General features: G+C 42.2%; 1 protein-coding gene across 8 annotated transcripts in view; it reads left to right on the top strand.

The window, feature by feature from the left end:
* MCPH1 (microcephalin 1) overlaps positions 1–20,755 on the top strand; it is a 288,454-nt gene that overhangs the window by 109,214 nt on the left and 158,485 nt on the right. For 6 of the 8 annotated variants that reach the window (XM_062198844.1, XM_062198847.1, XM_062198850.1 and 3 more), the window contains one exon: positions 1,698–1,775. In XM_062198844.1, the coding sequence (XP_062054828.1) occupies positions 1,698–1,775 (78 nt within the window). Of the gene's footprint in view, positions 1–1,697; positions 1,776–20,106; positions 20,473–20,755 lie in introns of those variants that run through there. The other 2 variants (XM_062198849.1, XM_062198848.1) reach the window with 2 other exon arrangements.

The raw sequence follows: 20,755 nt of genomic DNA, 5'->3' as shown, positions 1-20,755 counted from the left end.
TTTGGGGAAAAATAGAAAAACACTGTTATCTCTTATTAAACAAGTATTGGCTTTAATACAGAGGGAAATGTTTAAGATGGATATGTCTTAGAAACTACCAAAAAGGAAGACTAAAGTCTCATTTCTGGTCATTCAGCAAGAAGAACCTCAGCTTTTGGTAGCAACTCTAGGGGAAAAGTTTATAGATTCGCTGAATGTAAGAAATGAAAATGCAGGTAAAAACTAAACACAAGTATGCTTGTGAGCATAAGTATGTTCTGTTTGGTTATTTCAGCTATAAAATTCTGGTGTATGGAAACATGGCTTTTCTCGGAGTTTGATCAAAGAGAGATGATTGCAGAATCTCAAACATTGTTGACTTAAAATTGAAAGTATTGGTCATTTAAAAATGCATGGATTCATGCCGGCGCCGTGGCTTAACAGGCTAATCCTCCGCCTTGCAGCACTGGCACACCGGGTTCTAGTCCCGGCCAGGGCGCCGGATTCTATCCCGGTTGCCCCTCTTCCAGTCCAGCTCTCTGCTATGGCCTGGGAAGGCAGTGGAGGATGGCCCAAGTCCTTGGGCCCTGCACCCGCAAGGGAGACCAGGAGAAGCACCTGGCTCCTGGCTTCGGATCAGCGAGATGCGCCGTCCGCAGCGGCCATTGGAGGGTGAACCAATGGCAAAAAGGAAGACCTTCCTCTCTGTCTCTCTCTCTCACTATCCACTCTGCCTGTCAAATAAATAAATAAATAAAACAAAAAAAATTGCTTAAAAAAATGCATGGATTCAGATAATCATAAGATCATGATATAAGGAAGATATAAATTTGTTTGTGAAACATTTGAACTCTTCCAGATTCTGAGAATGATTTCCAAGTGTGTCGCTAAGGACTTCTGAGAATATTTAACCAGTTCTAGAAGTAAACTCAGAAGCCAGAGTGATTAGTTTTTGAGTTTAGTCATGTATTCAGTCTCCTAATTTTTTTGAACTATGAAAATCCTGTAATATATACAGAGGCTGGTTTATAAATAATTACATAAATTGGAAACTTGGAACTTAAAAAAAATGGTATTTCATATTTTTAAAAACAGGTTAATGTTTAAATATTTGGCCTCAATAGGATAATGACCCAGATTTCTGGTCTCAGTGAGACTTTCTTTTTATTATTTTTTTTAATATTTATTTTTTATTTATTTGAAAGAGTTACAGAGAGAGGTAGAGACAGAGAGAGAGAAAGCAGTCTTCCATCCACTGGTTCACTCTCCAGATGGCTGCAGTGGCCGGAGCCGTGCCGATCCTGATCTGAAGCCGGGAGCCAGGAGTTTCTTCCAGGTCTCCCATGTGGGTGCAGGGGCCCAAGTACTTGGGCCATCCTCCACTGCTATCCCAGGCCACAGCAGAGAGCTGGATCGGAAGAGGAGCAGCCGGGACTAGAACCGGCGCCCATATGGGATGCCGGTGCTTCAGTCCAGGGCATTAACCTGCTGTGCCACAGAGACTTTCTTTTTAACTGATTGTTTGTTAATATTTGTAACACTTATGCAACATAAAGATTCTGAAAGCATTCTGTTTTTTTCAGAACACATCTATTTCAAATCTATAGTCTATAACTGCTAGGGAGTTTATTTCTACTCTGTCATAGAAGTGACTTTTGGTTATTGCCACCAATAGCCTAAGAGACCGAAACTTACTCTTCTTCTCGTATTACTTGTAGGTACTATGGTCTTTGGAATTGGGTCACTGGATTTCCGAAGAGCCGTTTGAACTGTCTAACTACTTCCCTGCAGCTCCTGTAAGTCAGATGTTTTATGAATGTAAATGCAATTGGTATTCTCAGGAAATTATCTTAATTTTGGGGATACATCGACCTTTTAGGTCAAGAGCAATAATGCCGTTAAGCAAAAAGACATATGTGACAGAACTTAATACATTTTATCCGTTTACTTGTGAGGATACTCTGCAAAAAGTAAGAAATGCAATCTCTAGAAATGTTAATTATGAGAGCCCTCAGGATTGAGAAAAACAAACATGAAAAAAATAAGATTCTGGGGAAGCCTATTGTGTCTTGCCTGCTGTCCAAAAAGTAATTCTTTTACTGTTGATGTAGATAGAACTAATGGGTATAAAATCATGAGTTGCTAGCATCATGATGTTGTCTTTTATTTTGATGTTTTTCCTAAACTCCACTTCAGCTTTACTATGGACTTTAAAATACTTCAGATGCCTAATGGAAAAGTTTCAGGTCTTAATTTTCTACAGGATTCAGTAATAATTTAGTGTGTAAGTTTTAAGGTTTGTTTAGAAGCAAGAATTTGCTGAAGTTGGTTTGTAATTTCAAAAACGTTAACTGGCTTGTGATGGGGGTTATTCTTTGAGAAGGTTCATATCTTAAAGGTAAGTGGTAACTTTTACCTCAGCCAGTCTCCTTGCTGCTTGGTTGTTTGAAGAGCTGTCAACCATAACACAAAAAAAGTTTAATTCTGTGCTCTGTTCACTGTGGTCATCTCGGTCGTTGGGTGGTTTCTCTTTTGATTTTTAAGATTACTGTTGTGATTTCCTTTCAACTTTGTAAATATTTTCTTAGGGAGAGAAAAAATTTCTCCCAGGAAGAGTGTGTGTTTGAAACACTGTGTAAAGGAATTGAAGTGTAAAGTAAAAACATAATTTCCGTCCATCCTCTGTGGTCATATGAGATATATTTAACTCTGAATAATAGAATGAGGTTTGCCTTTGAAATTCACTCTACCTGTCTGTGTTGGAGTTATCATAAATAAGTATGTTGTTGCCACTTTTCTCCATGCTGTCTTTTCCCAACCTCAGTATCTGTCATTGTGGTCACTGAGATACCACAAATTCGATGAGGTCTTTTGAAGCTGTGAAAATTTCTTGTTATCAGAATTGTTTAACTTGATGCTGTGCCATGATGCCTCTAATGAGTTTATAACTCTCTCAAATTTAGAAATAGTTCTAAAATAAGAAGTTCTTTGCTTAATTAAATAGTTGCCGGGAAAGTGCAAAATGATGGAAATGGAACAGCACCTGGTCTTTGCCAGTGTCCACAGATTGACTCAAAACACAAGGAACTCGTCCAACCATGTCTGAGGGGAATGAAAGGGTAATGTGAATTACAGAGGAAAAAATGGCTTACAGGCAAAGTAATAGGACAGTGGAAGGTGTAGGGAGACCTGCGGTGAATTCTGGTTACAGATTTGACTCTTAACTTCTCATCACTTCACTCAAAGACAGACATGTGAGAGATTGTTTGCAAATTAGAAAGTTTTGCACAGGTGTTCATTAGCATTAATTGTACTCTTAAAAACTTCAGAAGAAGGTAAAATTCTAGAAGTGTAGGGTTCGGGGGTCCTGAGAGTGAAGCTGTGTTTCTCAAAATGCTCTGTAAACATTTGAACATGTTCTGAACGTCAGGTTTTGTTTTTGCATCCAAAACTCTCCAAAACATTTTCTTTTCCTTTTGAGTTTGCTGACAGATGTAAAAACGTCTTAGTAGTGCAAATTATTTTTTTCCTTAAATAAATTCAGGGGTGGTTCTTGAGAAGTATAGCTTTGTAAGTGTCTTGAATAGACAATTTTTTTTTCCTCAAACAAAAATTAATGCTTAGTTTTCTAAAGCACATCTTACTAGAAGAGAACATAGGTCTCTGTATTGGATTAGGAAAACATAATACAGTCTCTTTTTCAGGGAATTAAATGTATAATTTTTTTATCAATAAAATCAAACTTTTCCTTATGAGGCACAACCAGTTGTTTCATAACAGAACTACAAAATTGTAAATATAACTGTCAAAGTTAAACATAATTTTCTCACCTAATAAGTTATATTTAATTACTAAAAAACACTTTCATATTTAACAGCCAGGCAGAAAAAAAATAGTACAATCTTCATATAAACTAAAATGGTACACATTTCTATAGGTGATATCAGAGATCCTGGAAATTTTCACCTTTTATGAACTTGAAATATGTATTTGAGCATTAACTTAAAACTAAGCTGTCAAAATATGTGTAAATATGCAGCTTTCAAAATGAAAATTTGAAGCACCTAAAAGGAGGAGCAAAAGTGCACTAACTATGCTTTTCCAAATATTAAACGGCTAATAACCACTTCTGTATTCTCCCTGAATATATAGTATATTTTTATGGCTTAGAGGATATTTCCTTCCTTTTAATTGTGATAGTGATGCTGAATTCAGGACATAAGGATATTTACACAGTCTATAAACAGTGCTTACAAGAATGCAGTTCCAAGATTATCTGTACTATACAACATAAGTGTTCTGTTTTCCAGTTATTTACTGATAAACTCGCACATAGCATTCTTGGTTGTGACAGCAGAGTCTGCGAATTGTCAGTCTCTCAACCTTGAACTCATCTTCTCCTAGGTGTCCACTACATCACCACGCCAGATCATGGCCTGTTTTGAGTTTTGCTTTGGTTCATTAAGTGACAAAGTTCACGGGCACTGGTCTGAGGACAGGGCCCACAGGCTCCAGGAGTGCTGTCCAGGCGGCTGAGGAGACAGCGTGCAGCGGTGCCTTTCAGTGCTTCGGGGCAGATCTGGAAGTGTGCAGCGCGGTCCTCCTGGTGTGCACGGGCACTCAGAAGTCCGCTGGTCGGATCATCATGGTTGTGGCCTTGAGCGAGTAGCCGGACCCTTTCCAGTAGTACCACTTAATACCATTGAACTTATTTGTGTTCTGCCTTTGTGGATAGTACATTCCGTTCAAGTTGGAAGGACCACATGCATCAAACCACCAGCCTGTGAAAAGTAAAACACAGCTAGAATTAGGAAGCGGGTGAGGACCGCTCTGCCCGTGGAGGCAGTAATGCTCAGCTGCAGCACAGTCACATCCCGTGCATTTGAAGTAGGTGTGTGCAAATCCTCCTGTGTGTGAGGGCACTGCGTTGGCACAAGTGTGGCCTTCCTGCTCTGCTCCCATGCAGCCGGAGTTCTGTCTTGGCCAGTGCTACCACAAGCTTGCTGGCTCCTTTTTGCTTGAGCTTTATGGAAAGACCTGTTTTCTAGGCATGCCTCCTCTTAATCCTGATTTGGTGATGCCCCACACAATGGGAAGTTTGGATGAGCAAAACCTAGAACCACTGAAGGACACTGGACCATACTCCTGGGGACTGGGCCAATTCAAGCTCCCCTGTACCAGGAGTTGCTTTGGTTGAACGATAACCCAAGATGTTAAGTGCTCAGAGGAGTTAGATGGCAAGCAGTAGAGAGCTTGTTAAACTGGAGGTAGAACCACAGAGGGTACCTGCACAACTGAATGAGGGTGCAGCCCTATCCACACCTTCATCCCTGAGCACAGCCTACAAACAGGAGCCTGCCAGGGCCTGGCTTTCGAGAGAAAGCAGTGACCTGTGTGGGTTGCATGTTTCAATCTGAATAAGTCTCACAAACCCTGTATTGAAGGGACAACATCCTACCTGTCAACACTTGTAGCGATTTTTAAGATACTGAAAACAGTAACACAATCATTGTTGAGATCACCGTTTATGGTAAAATAAAGAGAAGGAACCTCGTCCCCAGTGGCAAGTAAGGAATGGTCTTGGCAAGGCAGCTTCTGCCTCATCCGACTTTAAAAGTACATATAAAATGCTTGCACATTTTGCATGCACATTGGAGCATGTGTTATTTTGCCTGGATGCCTCCATTCTTTGCCAACAGTGAGCGTCCTGTGACTTGTGTGATCCCGGTTGATGTAAATGTGCTGAGGTTTGGATGTGTGGTACAGGATTATCCTGAGCCTTAGCTCTGCTCTCTTTGGAGCCTGTTGTGTGACCTATCTTGAGAACTCACTGTCCATGCAAAACACTAGCTGCCATTTCGTTCCTGGTCCAGATCAGTGCTAGGAATTTGGCCTCTTTACAGTCGAGACCATTTTGCTTTCCCTCTTGGGCTGTGTTTCTTCTCCCCAAGTCTCCCTTCCAGTTCCATTCTCAGCCCCTAAATCTTGATTTGAGTAAATAAATACATTGTTCCCTTGGTTATTAATGTCGTTCTGCTCTCCTGAGTAGCTCACAACATCGGGGTGGTCTGCAAACCACCAGGCTTGGAAAACATTGTGAATGTCTGGCGCCCCCAGCCCAGTCCTCCTCCCTTTGGTTGGCTTTAAAAAGGTTGCCTGTATTAAGTTGAGGACAGCAAGCAGCTTTTTATAAAAGTCATTGTGATAGCTTTCTCTCCTTGAAATAGTTGTAACAGGGAAGACTTGTGTAGATAAGGGTACTTCAGAAATTTCATAGATAATGCCTATTATGAAAAAAATCATGCATAGACTTCAAAAAAACCTTTTGTACCAAAATGAACTTATGTTTTAATTCTATTTTTTCATGAAGTTTTTGAAATTACCTCTTACCATTTCAGGAACTGTAGTATTTTTTGATGGAGCCCAGTTCCCTCCACTTTAAAGACATGAAAATTAGTGAATTCCATATTATTTTCATAAATAAATCCTCCTTTTTTAATTCTAAATGGTTCTTACCTGGAGTAGAAATACACTGTAAGGTTAGATCTTTAGTGTCTACGCAGTAGCTGATATTTTTAAAATATTTTGGCCGTAAGCCGTTACCTTTGGTTTTCCTGGGTGAGTGTTCAGTTTATGTGCTCCCCAGTTCAAGCCCTGCCAATTCCTGTCTATGCTCATGGTGGAGTTTCTGTTGCTGCTTTACATCTCCTGATATTTCTAAGAACTAACTTCATAGCGCTTGCCAGACTTCTTGTGTCATTCACTACTTTCTGCTTTCTGTTACTCAATTTCTAAACTTCCAAAAATCAGACGAATAAGTTTTCTAACAGCTGGCTGATACCGAACTCTGAATACTGTGTCAGCCATCTAAAGACACTGCTGTAACAGTCTTTTACTTTAGAGAATAGTTTCCATTTTCATTTTTAAAGCAATCTGACACTGATGTTGGAAAACAAGAGGGAACTTAACTTAAAGTGGACAGTCATTTGCTTTCATTTGCTGGATCAGAAAAGCAGTGTGGTTGGTTTGTGCCTCTGCGGTTATGCTCATTTACTGTGTTATCAGTAATCCTTAAAAGACAAATCCCTTGCTTGAACATTACTCTGTTAATTGGAAATATTCCTGTCGTAATGCATCTGTGTCATCGTTGTGGTTGCCATTTTGAATTTTTGAATTTTTGAATTTTTTAATAAAGCAGGATGGAATCCAGTCTATTCGTCAGCAGGCACAGGCTCAGGAGAGCTCACTGAGTGTCTGGGTCCCTGGCCAGACTGGTCCTGAGGAGACACAGTCGTCCTGCTGAGGATTCCAGCTCCATGTCACACATCCCATCTTAAACCTAGTCTAAAAGAGTGAAGAACACGCTCACCTACGTGAAGCCCGTGTGTGTAGTTATGAAATCTTGGACACTGTTACCAGTCACAGTTGGAAGTCCATGTCCACCTCCCCCTCCATGAAGCTGTTCCTTGCCAATACAAATAGGAAGACAGAAAAGTCATCCCTACCTCCTGTTAGCATTTGTGAACATTTGCAAATGCATTTGTCGTTGTCTGCATCCTTTGTGCTAAAATCATTTCCTGGTTGGCTGATGCTGCTTATTTTGCCGGCTGTCCCCGTAAGTCCTTTAAGGTGAATCCTGGAAGCATGCAAAGGAAAAAATAAAAACTGTCATTGTTGATTTACCATCGTGGAAAGTTTTCCTGATGAAGAATTCCATTCTGCAGAAGCTTGTGTTGTGCTGTTTGATCTGTGCACTCAGATGCCTACTCTGGACAAAATATTTTGCACCGGTATAAACAGGAACCAACTTATCATCAAAATCATGTAGACAGGGATGTTTTCACAAAAACGTCAACACATATCACTTGCACAAGTATCAGCAGCAACTGTAGGGCCCTGTAATTTATGTTCCTGCTGTTTTCACATAAACAGAACGGGCGGGGTGGGGGGTGGGGGGTACGGAGACACAGCAAGAGGAACCTCTCCCATCTCCTTTGTCCTCATCCTGGTTGGAGGGAAGGGCCTCAGATGACTGGACAATCCTAGACACTATTGTTTTCTGCAGTGATGGCTCCAAGGTGAGGAGGGCAGCAGACATCAGGGAATGGTCGTGGAGTTTGGTGTAGAAATCTGCAGAACTGGGACGGATGTAGCGTAACAGGTCAAACCACCACCAATGATGCCAGCAACCCATACGGGTGCTGGTTCTAGCCCCAGTTGCTCTACTTCCAATCTAGCTCCCTGCTAATGCGCCGGAGGGAGGGGTGGGGAATTGTTGGATGGCCCAAGTGCTTTGGCCCTTGCACCCATGTTGGAGACCCAGATGAAGCTCCTGGCTCCTGGCTTTGGCGTGGTTCAGCCCAGGCCATAGTGACCATTTGGAGAATGAACCAGCAGATGGAAGATCACTCGCTCTCTTTCTCTCTCTCCCTCCCTCTCTGTAGCTCTACCTTTCAAAGAAATAAAATCTGCAGAGCTGTGCAGAAAATAAACTCTAAGGCTGCTTTGCCTGATCGCTACACAGCACTACAGTAAGCCTTTTTCAATGTGGAGAAAGAAACAAGTACCACACTAAGAGTCAAAGGGATCACACAAACAAGACTAGTGTCTGCTAATACTAACTGATAGAATGAAAAAGGGAGAGAACGATCCATCATGGGAAGTGGGATGCACAGCAGACTGATAGAATGGCAGATGTCCTAAACAGCACTCTGGCCTCAGAATCAGCCCTTAAGGCATTCGGATCTGGCTGAAGAGCCCATAAAAGTATTTTAGGCATGTAAAGCCAAGACACTCTGGCAGAAAATAAATAAATAAATAAATAAAAATAAATCTCTGCGAGTGAGATCCCAGTAGAAAGAACAGGTCATCAAAGAAGGAGGTACCTTTCTCTGAAGGGAGGAGAGAACTTCCACTTTGACTATGACCTTGTCTGAATAAGATTGAAGTTGGCAAACTCAAAAGGCTTCCATAGCCTTGGCAACTCATGACTAGAGCCTAGGGAGATTACTGACGCCATAAACAAGAGTGTCAAATTGTTAAATGAACAACAGGAGTCACTGTGTACTTACGTCTCATGTGGGATCTGTCCTTAATGTGTTGTCCAATGTGATAACTAGTACTGAAACAGTATTTTACACTTTGTGTTTCTGTGTGGGTGCAAACTGATGGAATCTTTACTTAATATATGCTAAATTGATCTTCTATATATAAAGATAATTGAAAATGAATCTTGATGTGAATGGAATGGGAGAGGGAGCAGGAGATGGGAGGGTTGCAGGTGGGAGGGAAGTTATGGGGAGGGAAGCCATTGTAGTCCATAAACTGTACTTTGGAAATTTATATTTACTAAATAAAAGTTAAAAAAAAAAAAAAGAAACAAGTACCACACTAAACCACTAGACACCAACAGCCCACACTTTGGAAATATTGCTTATCTCCATTATCTGTGTGCCAACAAGCAGAAAACAAGGTCAAGAAGAATGTGTGATTTAAAAAAAAAAAATTCCCATAACTATGCTTGAGTCACTGCTGCAAAAAAGCCCTTTGGCAGATGGTTCAGTTCAGATGAGCTTGCGCTCACGTGGTGAGGACAGCTGTGGTCAGTGTGATGTCACTGTGCTGGCTCACAGGGCCTGGCGCACCAAGTCCCCACATCCTGGTGGAGATACAGTCACATGAAAACCCAGACAAGAATTCCATGGGGCAGAATCCTGCAGTGAGGGGAGGAGAAGTATCCTGTGGGTCCCTCAAATTACACTTGTTTTTGTGGACGCTGCTGGCATCTGCTGACCACTACCTATTGTAATTTTCAAGGATTCATATTGGGACAAAGTGCAGAGAGCACAGGAAAGGTCCACTTGGATGTATCTGCTCACACAGGTGGTCCTGAATGTGCATGGCAACTCCCAGAGGTGGGCGCCGTGGAGGTTCAGAGATAGGAGCTCAGCCAGGAATAAACTCCTAAGTTGAGAGGCTTGGATTGGCAGAGATGACCTGACTGCACACCTTAACCCAGTTGTTTGTGTAGTGAGGAAGAAGTCCTGTAGAGATCGGGGTGTGGAGCAGAGTTCCTCGAGCATGAATCTTATGTAACTCTGGGGTCACTGACTTAGACTTAATTTTTTTTTTTTTTTTAACAGGGTAGCGTAGAAGTTTCATCACAGGGCACTAATGGTCTGAATCTCAGCACTTTCCTGCAATATCAGATACGAGGCTGGCCCCTAGCACAATCTCTAGATGCTGGCTGCACAGAGTCAGTTTCATAAGCACCCAGCATCGATGTGGTTTTCAAACACTTGGCTTTCCTTCCAGCCTCGTCTCATTGATCATGGACTTGAGATGAGCTACCCTTGCTTGGCCCCTTTTATCTCTCATGTCTGCTTTGGGCAATTTCAGTTCTCATGGAACTCATTAAATTTCCCCAAAGGCAAGGAAAATAAGGGAGAATACTATTTTTTATTAGCCTGTATTAGAGAGGTTGTGTAATTTTAGATCATTTTGTGGCTCACTGGTTTAACGTGCTTTCTTTTAATATTTGGCTATTGAGAGTAGCCACATTCTTGACATTGCTTTAAGTGGGTTATCAGTTGATTTTATATAGCAGTGAAGTAAACTGTCAGAATGTGAAAAGTGGCCCATTTTTAAGGTTTTATGGACAAATAGCTTATAATTTTGTTAAAAAGAACCATGTCTTATTGATGCCTTTGTCTGTTTCCTATAACATGTATCGTTCAGTTTTCTTATATTTAGGAAACACTTCCTTAGGAAAAAACTACTTCATATAGTTGGCATTCTGAAACGTGTAGTGCTCAAAAGTTTTAGTCATATCATTCACTTAACACACTGACATCATATTTTATTAGGAGCGTAATTTTTGATGAAATGCTAACTTTACATTGGCAAGTCAATTGAGCTCAAACCACTGTGTGTTTTTTTAAATGGCATATTCAAAAACTGATTGAATTTCTAAAGGAAATATCTGTTAAGGCTCATCCCAGCTTAAAGTATTTTTAGAATGTCAGCATAAAAGGGTAATGACCCATTTTGTAAAATCTTCCTATACAAACAAGCTAATCCTTAATTTTGTGTTTTTTTCTTTTTAATTCCTCTGTTGAAGATTCCTAACTCTTGCCAGTTGAGAAAATATTTAGCTTGGAGGGAAAACAATGACCACTTGCACTCGTGTCTCAAAATTCATTGAAGTTTTGATCTCTTTGGAGTCAAGTTGGACCTGCTGTGAGGCCCAAGCACCTATCTTTTCATTCTTTTGAGTTGCTGCCTCTACAGGCAAGCCATGTTCTCTCTGGTGAGAACTGGACCTCTGAAAGTCACATCGGCATTTGCTAGCTTTCCAAAGCATGCGTCTGCGTTTTGGTGCATCATGGGCGCACTGATACTTGTGGTTCTGTGCTGCTCAGGTGCCCTGACTGTGAAAGCCCGCTTTCCTCTGCGTGAGCTTTGTGCCCCTGCTGTGGGAAGTCAGCTCAGGACTTAGAAATCACCTTCCCTTTCCACACAGTTCAGATACTGGGATTTCTGTTGAGCAGATTTGGGCATTAAGGAAATTGGAAGGGACTAGAGACCAGATAATAAACGTTTTCTGGAATGTTCCCATTGAACTTGATTTTGCTCTCCCTTCTTCCTGGGGGTGGGTATTTCACGATGTGTGTTCCACCATCAGCACACACTGTTTCAGAATGGTGTTGGTGATAGCCATTCTTAGACCACCCGGCACACACCTTCCCTTCCTCCGTCCTGCACATGCAGTTAACAGTGCCTCCATGTATTCATGTACTGGCATTGTATTCATGTCTTGCGTGTACCTTGTCAAATCCCTTTGCTGCTATCTCAGCTCTTAAGGCATTTTAGACTGGAAAGTAAATTCCTAGTTGAGGTTGCCCGTGGAGACGGACAGGTGCTCAGAGAGCACTGTGAATCTGATGTTCTCCTGTAGCACTCCCACCTAATTCTGCCATTTTTAAGCTTGGCAACTAATCATGAATCAGGGAATGAACGCAGTTGAAAGTTTAAACTTGAAACATAACTTTAAAAATTTCTTGGAAGAAAACAATATATATACTTCAAATAGCTCATGAAAATAGAATTTAAAGATAAGTTTATTTTGGTGCAAAAAAAATTCTGAAGTCCATGCAAATGAGGGGTCTTCAGAAAGCTCATGAAAATACATATGATGAAAAAACAATACATGGATAGTCTCTCTGAACTCGCTCATGCATAGCTTTCCCTTTTTTTTTTTTTTTTTTTTTTTTTTTTTGCATCAAAATAAACTTATCTTGTAAATGTATCTTTCTGAGCCTCGTGAAGTACCCTGGTAGTCTCAGGTACAGCCACATGATATACTGTAGTAGACGCTTAGCACTCATCCACTGTAGTTACTTATGATCCCCAATGATCTGCCAGAGCTGTTGTAGAATTTCAGGACCAGCAAACACAGCAGGAAAAAGGACTCCTCATGAAGTTTGCCTTATATGGTTATAAGCAAAGTTAGAATTTTAAAACTAGAGAAACTTAGCTAAAGAGTTTAATAACTCTAACACACAATTTTTTTTCCATTTAAGATACTCTGAGTAGTTTATACCCTGCTTCAATGAATATGGTTCTCACTTTCTTGAATAATCACCAAGAAAAATCCCCTAATTTTTTCAAATTAGGATTAATTTACTCACCGATAATTGAATTCTTCACTTGAGAGGTAGAAATGTTCATACAATGAGTAAGCTTCATTCCCTTCCCAGTCTCTTAGGTGTATTTTAAGCACGTATCGCTGCTGATTCGTCAGTTGGGAAACAAACTCGTTTCCCAGCCAGTGTTCTCCCGAAGGGTTACCGAATCCCTGTAATCCAAGTTGTAAAAGTCATTTATATCATTTATTTTTTCTTTAGGTATCTGAAATCAACAGTTCATCACTTTACTATGGAATAAGATCAGACAGCAGAAATTACTTTCTGGACTGTGAAAATTAGAGGCCTTTCCATATAGGAAAATAGATTACATTGTAAAAGGTCAGTTTTAAGAATCTAAGGTGTTCCTGGAAGAAATTACTTTTTACATAATTAGAACCACTTGGGGAAGCAACTGTGCAAACCTGAGTGTGAAGAGCTAAGTTTGCAGGTGTACAGAGTACCATAAAGAGCAGTCTACCAAAAAGAACCGAGCCTGGCCTCAAAAACAAGGCCCGTTTACACTACTGAAACTCCAGTGCGGAGGAACTTCTTGTTGAAAAAACTGCACCAGAAGTTATTGGTTAGTTTTGCATTTGTGGGTAAGGCTCTGAAGATCTTGAAAATTAGTTTTCACAGAGGAAATTATTTCTTTTCAAATAGCTTAAAGAAGAGCCGTACCACTTTATATTCTTTCCACGTCCTCTGGAAATCAACGCTGCCGTCTTCCCGCCGCTGAATGGTGGTCCACCCACCGCCGCCTGTTTCCATGTCGCAGTAGGCCTGCCAGGGGGACACACACGTTACTGCCACAGGGAGCGCACTGGTGACCAAGTCTTTGTCTTAAGTACCAGAAACAATATGGATGTAGATACCTGTTAGACCACTCAGCCAGCAGGGTTCCGTGGGGTTAGGCCTGGGGTGAGTGTGTGTGTGTGTGTGTGTGTGTAAGAAATAAGTTGCATTAAGTAAATTGCAAGTGATGATTTTGAAATGGTAATGTAAAATAAATAATAATAGTATGTGACATTTTAATGAAAATATGACTTTCTTGTCACTGTGTGTTCCAGATTAAAGACCCCGCCACCATAGCTGACCCCAAAGCTTGATTGGACCTCACTGATCCAACAAGGGAAAACTCATGTTCATTTTACCAAGTGCTGGTCCCTGTCAGTTCTGAGGGCTACAGAGAGGGGATTTGCTTTCACTGTGGCGTCCTGCTGTGTTCCGAAGCTTCAGAGCCACAGAAAGCATCTCATTTCATCCCCGAGCCCCAGGGCCCTGGGCTCCCGTGAGCCTGGGCATGTGACCATATGATGCTGGTTGCAGGTTTCTCAGCACTTTGCTTGCCACCATGGTCCTTCTCTACCTAACTCTTTTTATTTCTGCTTTTCAACTGGCTCAGTAGGTTTAAACCTTGTCCAGAGCACAGAATTCTTTGTTGGGGTAAGAGTATACATGCTCCACTTCAGCCCAGCTGGAATTTTATTATGAAATGTAAAACCCCTGAAAATAAGATTACATAGTTTTTTATTTTTTTTTTTAGGATCCATTGTATGTATTTGAAAGGCAGAGTTACAGAGAGGGAGGGAGAGACAGAGAAAACAAGAGAGAGAGAGAGAGAGATCCGCCCTCAGCTGGTTCACTTCCCAAATCGTTGCAACAGCCAGGGCTGGGCCAGGCCAAAGCCAGGAGCCTCCTCCAGGTCTCCCGTGTGGTTGCAGGGGCCCAAGGGTTTGGGGCATCCCCCACTGCTTTTCCCAGGCATATTAGCAGAGAGCTGGATCAAAAGTGGAGCAACCAGGACTCAAACTGGCGCCCATATGGGATGCTGGTGTCACAGGAGATGGCCTAACCTGTGATACTACAATGCTGGCCCCCATACGTAGTTTCACATAATGAGATTATAGAAGGCAGAAAATGGTTTCCAGAAAGTAAGAGCATTTCCCTACAGCATACAAGGTATAACCTGTTCTTCCTCCGTTGTTTCCTATGGTCTTTTTGAAACTAATGCAGACAGTTTTGGCACCCTAAGCTTAAGTGTCTGTTTTGTAGTTACAAGATAGAGTGCTAGGGAAGGGAGCTAAGAGAGATCCAAGAGAACACCCGGGTGCTATCCTTTGCTTTAATATGTGCATAAACATGGGCCCAAGGACCCAGCAGCTCTCTGGGGTCTCACTACCAGTGGAGTGAGAGAACCGAGCAGGTGGACTGCCCCTTGAACACCCTGCTTTGCACAGGCTCCAGTCTGCCGTTAATCCTGTCTCTCTCCCTCTCTCTCTCTAGGAAGCCCAAAGGGCTCATCTTGCCTTTCCCAGTGATCTTCCTGTCTGGAAAGATAGATGCCATTGAATAAATTTACATTTATTAGTAAGAAAATTATTTCCCCATTTAAAATGAGTAAGAAAAAGCTGATCTGCTGGAGTGCGTGTAATACTGTTGCTGATGTTGTCATTGCTGCACACCGGTCTTACAAGTGCTGTGCCAGATGCTCTGTATCTGAGATCGGCAGTCTCATAGCAGTGATGTAACTGCAGTCTTGAAAGGAGGAAAGTTAGTGAAGTTACATGAGTTTGATCAAAACTCTTCAGCTCGTAAGTGGTGTAAAGGATTTGAGTAAGTTCTCTTTAATTTCTAATGGTGCAGTTTTTCTTCCACTACATCATTCTGCCAAAAACGGAGAAACTTGACCCTTTTGTTAATTGGCCAAAAGTCCCTCAGCACAGCTCCAAGTTGAAATCAGTTCATGAATAATACTGCTTTTTATTCGCCTGTGGTCAACAAAGTGGTCAGTGCTGCTTGCTTCGATGAATACACACGTCTCTTGAACAATCTATATAGTAAAATAGCTGAGTAAGCTGCATTGGTTTGTGGGCTCATGTGTCTATGTAGAAGTTTATTCGTCTGTCTCCTAAAGGATGCACTGGTGGATTGAAAGAATGGATGTGGTTCTTAGTGAGGCCTTCCTTGTTCCAAGAATATTTGACCCTTTAATGTCGAAATTACCTTTATAAAGCTACTAATGTTTCAATACATGCTCCCTCATTCAAAGGACAAGTTAGTTGGTTTGCAATGGGAGTCAAGGCAGGACTCTCAAATGTCAAGAGTTGCCGCCAGTGTGTAAGTGATTTGAGCCATGTCACTATTCTCTGTGATTCCATCAGTGACCATGATAAGGCTATTAGAACATTTTCTTAATACTTAGTCCAGATTTTTAAAACAAAGATTATACAAACTGAAGCAATAATTGGGTCATGAAACTTGAAGACTAGGATGGTTTTCAAAAAGAGTTATCTACATAGCCAAGAGATACTGAGTGAAAATGATTAAATAGAGATTACATCAAGATCAGAGGGGCAGAAGTATTCAGATAATGTCCCAGACCGCACCACTCCAAGTACAATAAACCTGAGGGCAGTTAATACTTTTGATTAGCACACTGTTGCATGGTTCAGGGACCTGCTTGCCATAAAGCTTGTTGTTTTTCTGCAAATAATGCTTGATTTAAATGTTATGCTTTGGCTCTGAAGCCACAGTTAAGTAACTGATTAAATAGCCAACACACAGATAAACATCAGGAGTCAAGCGTCCTGTGAAATTTAGGGAAGGAAACTATTATGTTTGTAACTAGCAAATGCATGCTGCATGTTTCTGACAGATGCCGTCCTGCGGGGTCTGTCTCATACAGAAACATAAGACTGCTTTCCAAAGTGAAGTTGCAGTATTTGGCCTTCTGCAGGAAGATCTATCCAAAGGTCTGTCGAACATTTTTTTCTTTACTTAGACGAGCCAAGGCAAAGCCATTGCCCTGCCATGCCGAGAAGCTGTTATCTTTGAGGACGGTCAAAGCAGTAACTCACATCTCTCAGTCCAAGGGTTGTCCCTCTGTTGTCACAGCCCCCAGGACAGGTGTGTCATGCCCCTGTTGCAAATTGGGAATCTGAGTACTCACAGGGTGGAATGACTTGCTCAGAGCTACAGCCTGGCAGACCTGGAATTTCAATCCAAGAGTCTTTGTGACTCTCTCTCCCAGATCAGATTGTCTTAAGTCTGGAAGGGAATTCAGTGGTAACCTGATCTAGACCTTTTACTTTAGAAATGAGAAAATTGAGGTTTTGAAAGATTATTGTTCCCTGCTGTGTAAATGAGTTTATTTTTACTACAAATGTTTAAAGAGAATATAAATCCTGGTGTTTCCAACCTCTGTGACTCGCATCATCCCTGGGTCCTGGCTGTTTGTACTTTGAGGCAGAGTGTTTCAGTCAGTCTGGGGAGTGTGTGGGGGCACTGGGGACATCCCTGCAGCAGTGTGAGGCGAGCTGCGTCCCCAGCATCACCCTCCCCAGGGGCATACCTATCCTCACTGTCACAGGACCCAGAACACACAAGCACCTGGTGACAGTAACACTGGAAGAACTGCCATGCTAACCAGACATCAAAAAGGGGGAAAAAGGCTCAATCTAGAGGCTTCCGGCTACTTCCTCATCTTCAGCCCACCATCCTCCCCCTGCACACTGCTTGCACTCCCCCTGCACACTGCTTGCAGGCCGCTCAGGATATTAACTGTTTTCAAGGTTGGTTGAAAGCAGCATGAGTGAATTAGAAAGATTTCTTTGGAAACTGTTATCTTGAATAGCATAATATTTTATCTTTTAAAGTCATAATCAAAGGTATATGTTACTGTATCAAATTCCACATCTTTAAAACCTTAATGCTTGTGTTTTTAAAGTGTTTCTCTATGATATCATGTTGGCTATTGAGGATTATATTGAGTTCAAAAAGTTACTGGTTGCAGGAGCCTCTAAAACTTCCAATTTTGGTACAGTGTCCAGTGCATTTTCTGTAGTTGCATGTGTTGGTTCGATATGTAGTTGCTTTGATACTAGATGCAAACATACTTGTAGAGATGTAGCATGTACAGTCATCCAATCTTGATACTCTTCACACTGACTCTTATGTAATATCATTCTACCTTATCACAGCTCTAAGAGAAACCACATTGAATATTCCTGGGGAATGCCTGGGGTCTAGTCATGTACCTGCTTCTGATCCAACTTCCTGCCAATGTATCTGGGAGTCAGTAGATGGTGGTCCAGCTACCTGAGGCCCTGCCACCCATGTGGGAGACCTGGATTGGGTCCCTGGCTCCTGACTTTGACCTGGCCCAGCCCTGGCTATTGTAGGCATTTTGGGAATGAACCAGTGGTATGTGTGTGTCTTTCTCTTGGTGTGTGTGCATCTCCCTCTTTCTCTGTCAGTCTGCCTTACAACTAAATAACTAAGTAAATAAATAAATAAATCACACACACAAAGAAATTTCCCTTTGGGTTTAGCTGTGTGTGCCCCCTGCCTGCTGCTAATTGCTGGCTGCTGCTTCATTTCACAAGCACTAATTGAACATAATTGAGCACCTTGGCATAAACAACCAATGCATAAGAAGGAAATGAATGCTGTCCTTGATGGTATGTTTTAAGTCTTCTGGAGTGTCTTGGGTGAGGTGGCAGCCTCTCCCCTTGGTTTTCATGGTGTAGGCTGCAGACTGTGGACATCCCTGGGACCGTGTGAGCAAGTCCACAAAGCAGAACCTATTCCGAGACAACTCGAAGGTGCTCCTGGCCTCTGACATTCACAGACAGTGCAGGGCAGTGGAGGGTAAAAGGCCGGCAGTGTAACAAACTGCACTGGAGTCACTTTCTTCCTCAGAGTCACCCACTCAAGAAAACCAAAGACACTTAAAGACACAGGGTACAAGGCTGTCAAAGTTACTAATGTAATTAAACCTCCACTGCCAAGCATCTTCAACACTGTGTGTGACGCCACAGACACTGTGTATTAACAACTTCTGCACACCCAAAGGCCATGGTGCTCTTAAAGAAATCTCAAGTCAGTTGTGAGCTGAGAGAGTCTTACGTTCCTCATGAAATACAATCATTGCTTGAAAGAATGATCAAAGGCAAGCTGTGGTTATTTAAACTTCAGTTTTTTGAGAGACATTTTCACATTTCCTGTAAAATTGTGAAATGAACCTGGCACTTCTAGAAAAACAAGGGACTGGCATTGTGGTGCAGCAGGTTAAGGCAACACCAGCATCCCATATGAGTACCAGTTCAACTCCTGGCTGCTCCACTTCAGATCCAGCTCCCTGTTAATGCACCTGGGAAAGGCATGGAAGACAGCCCGAATGCTTGGGGCCCTGCCACCCACATGAGAGATCTGGATGGAGTTCCAGGCAAACAAATGACAGGCTCATTATTTGGACATAATGTTTCTTACCAAAGAGGCAGATATGTCTGTCGTTAACACTCAGTTTCAGTATTCTGAGCTTGCGTTTGAACAGAGAGCCCTGGGCAAGCCCTGGGGCTGATGTCAGTGCCCTGAGTCAGCAAGGAATTCTGTTCTGCAGAACCTCGCTCTCTAAGCTGACCTGCCTGGCACTGGGAGTCCTCACCGGAGACTGACCGCTTACCTTTGTCTCTTCTGTAGAATTGGGAAATGTTAACGTGTAGATGCCACTGGTGGTCAGTCCTGATCTGAATACGTCAGCGCAGTCTCTGAACGTGATTTGTTCTTCTTTAGCCATAAAGGAGTTCTTAGCGGCTTTAAAAAGAAAAGTACAGCATTTAAATGGAGTTCAGTCAAAAGATCAAAGTTGATTGTTTTAAGGCCCAGTCTGCTGAGTTTGTTACGTTTAAATTCTAATGCCTATTTTCAGCTTTTCTCAAAAAGTTACTCTTCCTATGGTTTTCCTATTAATTCTCAGAGATTGCTATAAATAAGTCACAGTTCAGTTTTAAAGTCTTCAACTGTATGTAAGGCAGTACTTGGCACTCAGCCGTTGTTTCAGAAGAGTAGGACACGGTGTGCCTGAAGCAGATCAGCATCCCTGGTGCTGTGGCACATCCCTTCCGGCCGTTAGCCCACCCTTTCCCCTTAGTCGTTAATTTGTTTTTAAAATACTGGGTGGAGACATTGAGTAGTCTGGATTTTTAGCCACCATACCATAATAGTTGGCATTACAGATAGACATAATGTTTTACTCTGTCTTCAAAATAATCCTAGGGACTTGAAATTCTTTTAATTTTTTATCCACATTTGCACTTCCCATTCTGTTTTGTCACATTAAAAAAGTATGTGCGTGCATACGTGTGTATTGGACTCTACAGACTGAGGGCAGCCATCTGCACGGGCTGCAGGGCGAGTGGGCCTCGTCAGCCCACAGGGCGCCTCGGCTACCCAGATGATGGTGGAACTGACTTAGAATAGGCTGCTCATGTCCAGGATGCACAGCGTGTTTGGGGTGATTTCCTTCATCATCGATTAGTATAATGTATGCTCTTCTCCCTCCCTTCTCTTTAGTTCTGTATTGAGACCCCTGGAGCTTTCCTATGAAATATATGAGAGAAATAGTGTCTTTTCAAAAGATGAGATTTTTTTGTTTTTTTAGAATTTTGAGTTTCACTCGGGAAAAGTGGCTTAAACTGAAGGGACAGTGGCACAAGCAGCAGACTCACAGCTGGAGGTCGCTATCATCGTCAGCAGGCTGTGCACCGTCTCTGTCAGGTCGTGCTGCTGCTTCTGCAGGGCGGAGTTGTTCACCGTGGCCGTCACCAGCTGTCGCTCGAGCTCCTCAATGATGGAATTCTGCTTGGACACCAACACCTGGAGCTGATCTTTCTCCTCTTTTATTGACTGCAGCTGAACGATGTGCTTGTCTTCCATGTCTAGCACTTTCTTTTCTAGGAAACTTGAAAGAAAAAATGTCTCTAATTAACTGATTCCCATCAACACCAAGTGCTTTATAGACCTGTAATCATTTTCATGCTTCTAATGAAGTCCTGTATTTTCTTGGAATTTCTGCTTTTCTAAGTCACTCAGGTGTTGCCACAACCCTAAAAATCTCTGACTTGTTGGCCGGCGCCACGGCTCACTAGGCTAATCCTCCGCCTTGCGGCGCCGGCACACCGGGTTCTAGTCCCGGTCGGGGCACCGATCCTGTCCCGGTTGCCCCTCTTCCAGGCCAGCTTTCTGCTGTGGCCAGGGAGTGCAGTGGAGGATGGCCCAAGTGCTTGGGCCCTGCACCCCATCGGAGACCA

This window comes from Lepus europaeus, chromosome 8 (assembly GCF_033115175.1).
Source record: "Lepus europaeus isolate LE1 chromosome 8, mLepTim1.pri, whole genome shotgun sequence".
NCBI lineage: Eukaryota > Metazoa > Chordata > Mammalia > Lagomorpha > Leporidae > Lepus > Lepus europaeus.
The sequence above is the reverse complement of the archived record's forward strand: the minus strand, read 5'-3'. Positions and strand labels throughout refer to the sequence as shown.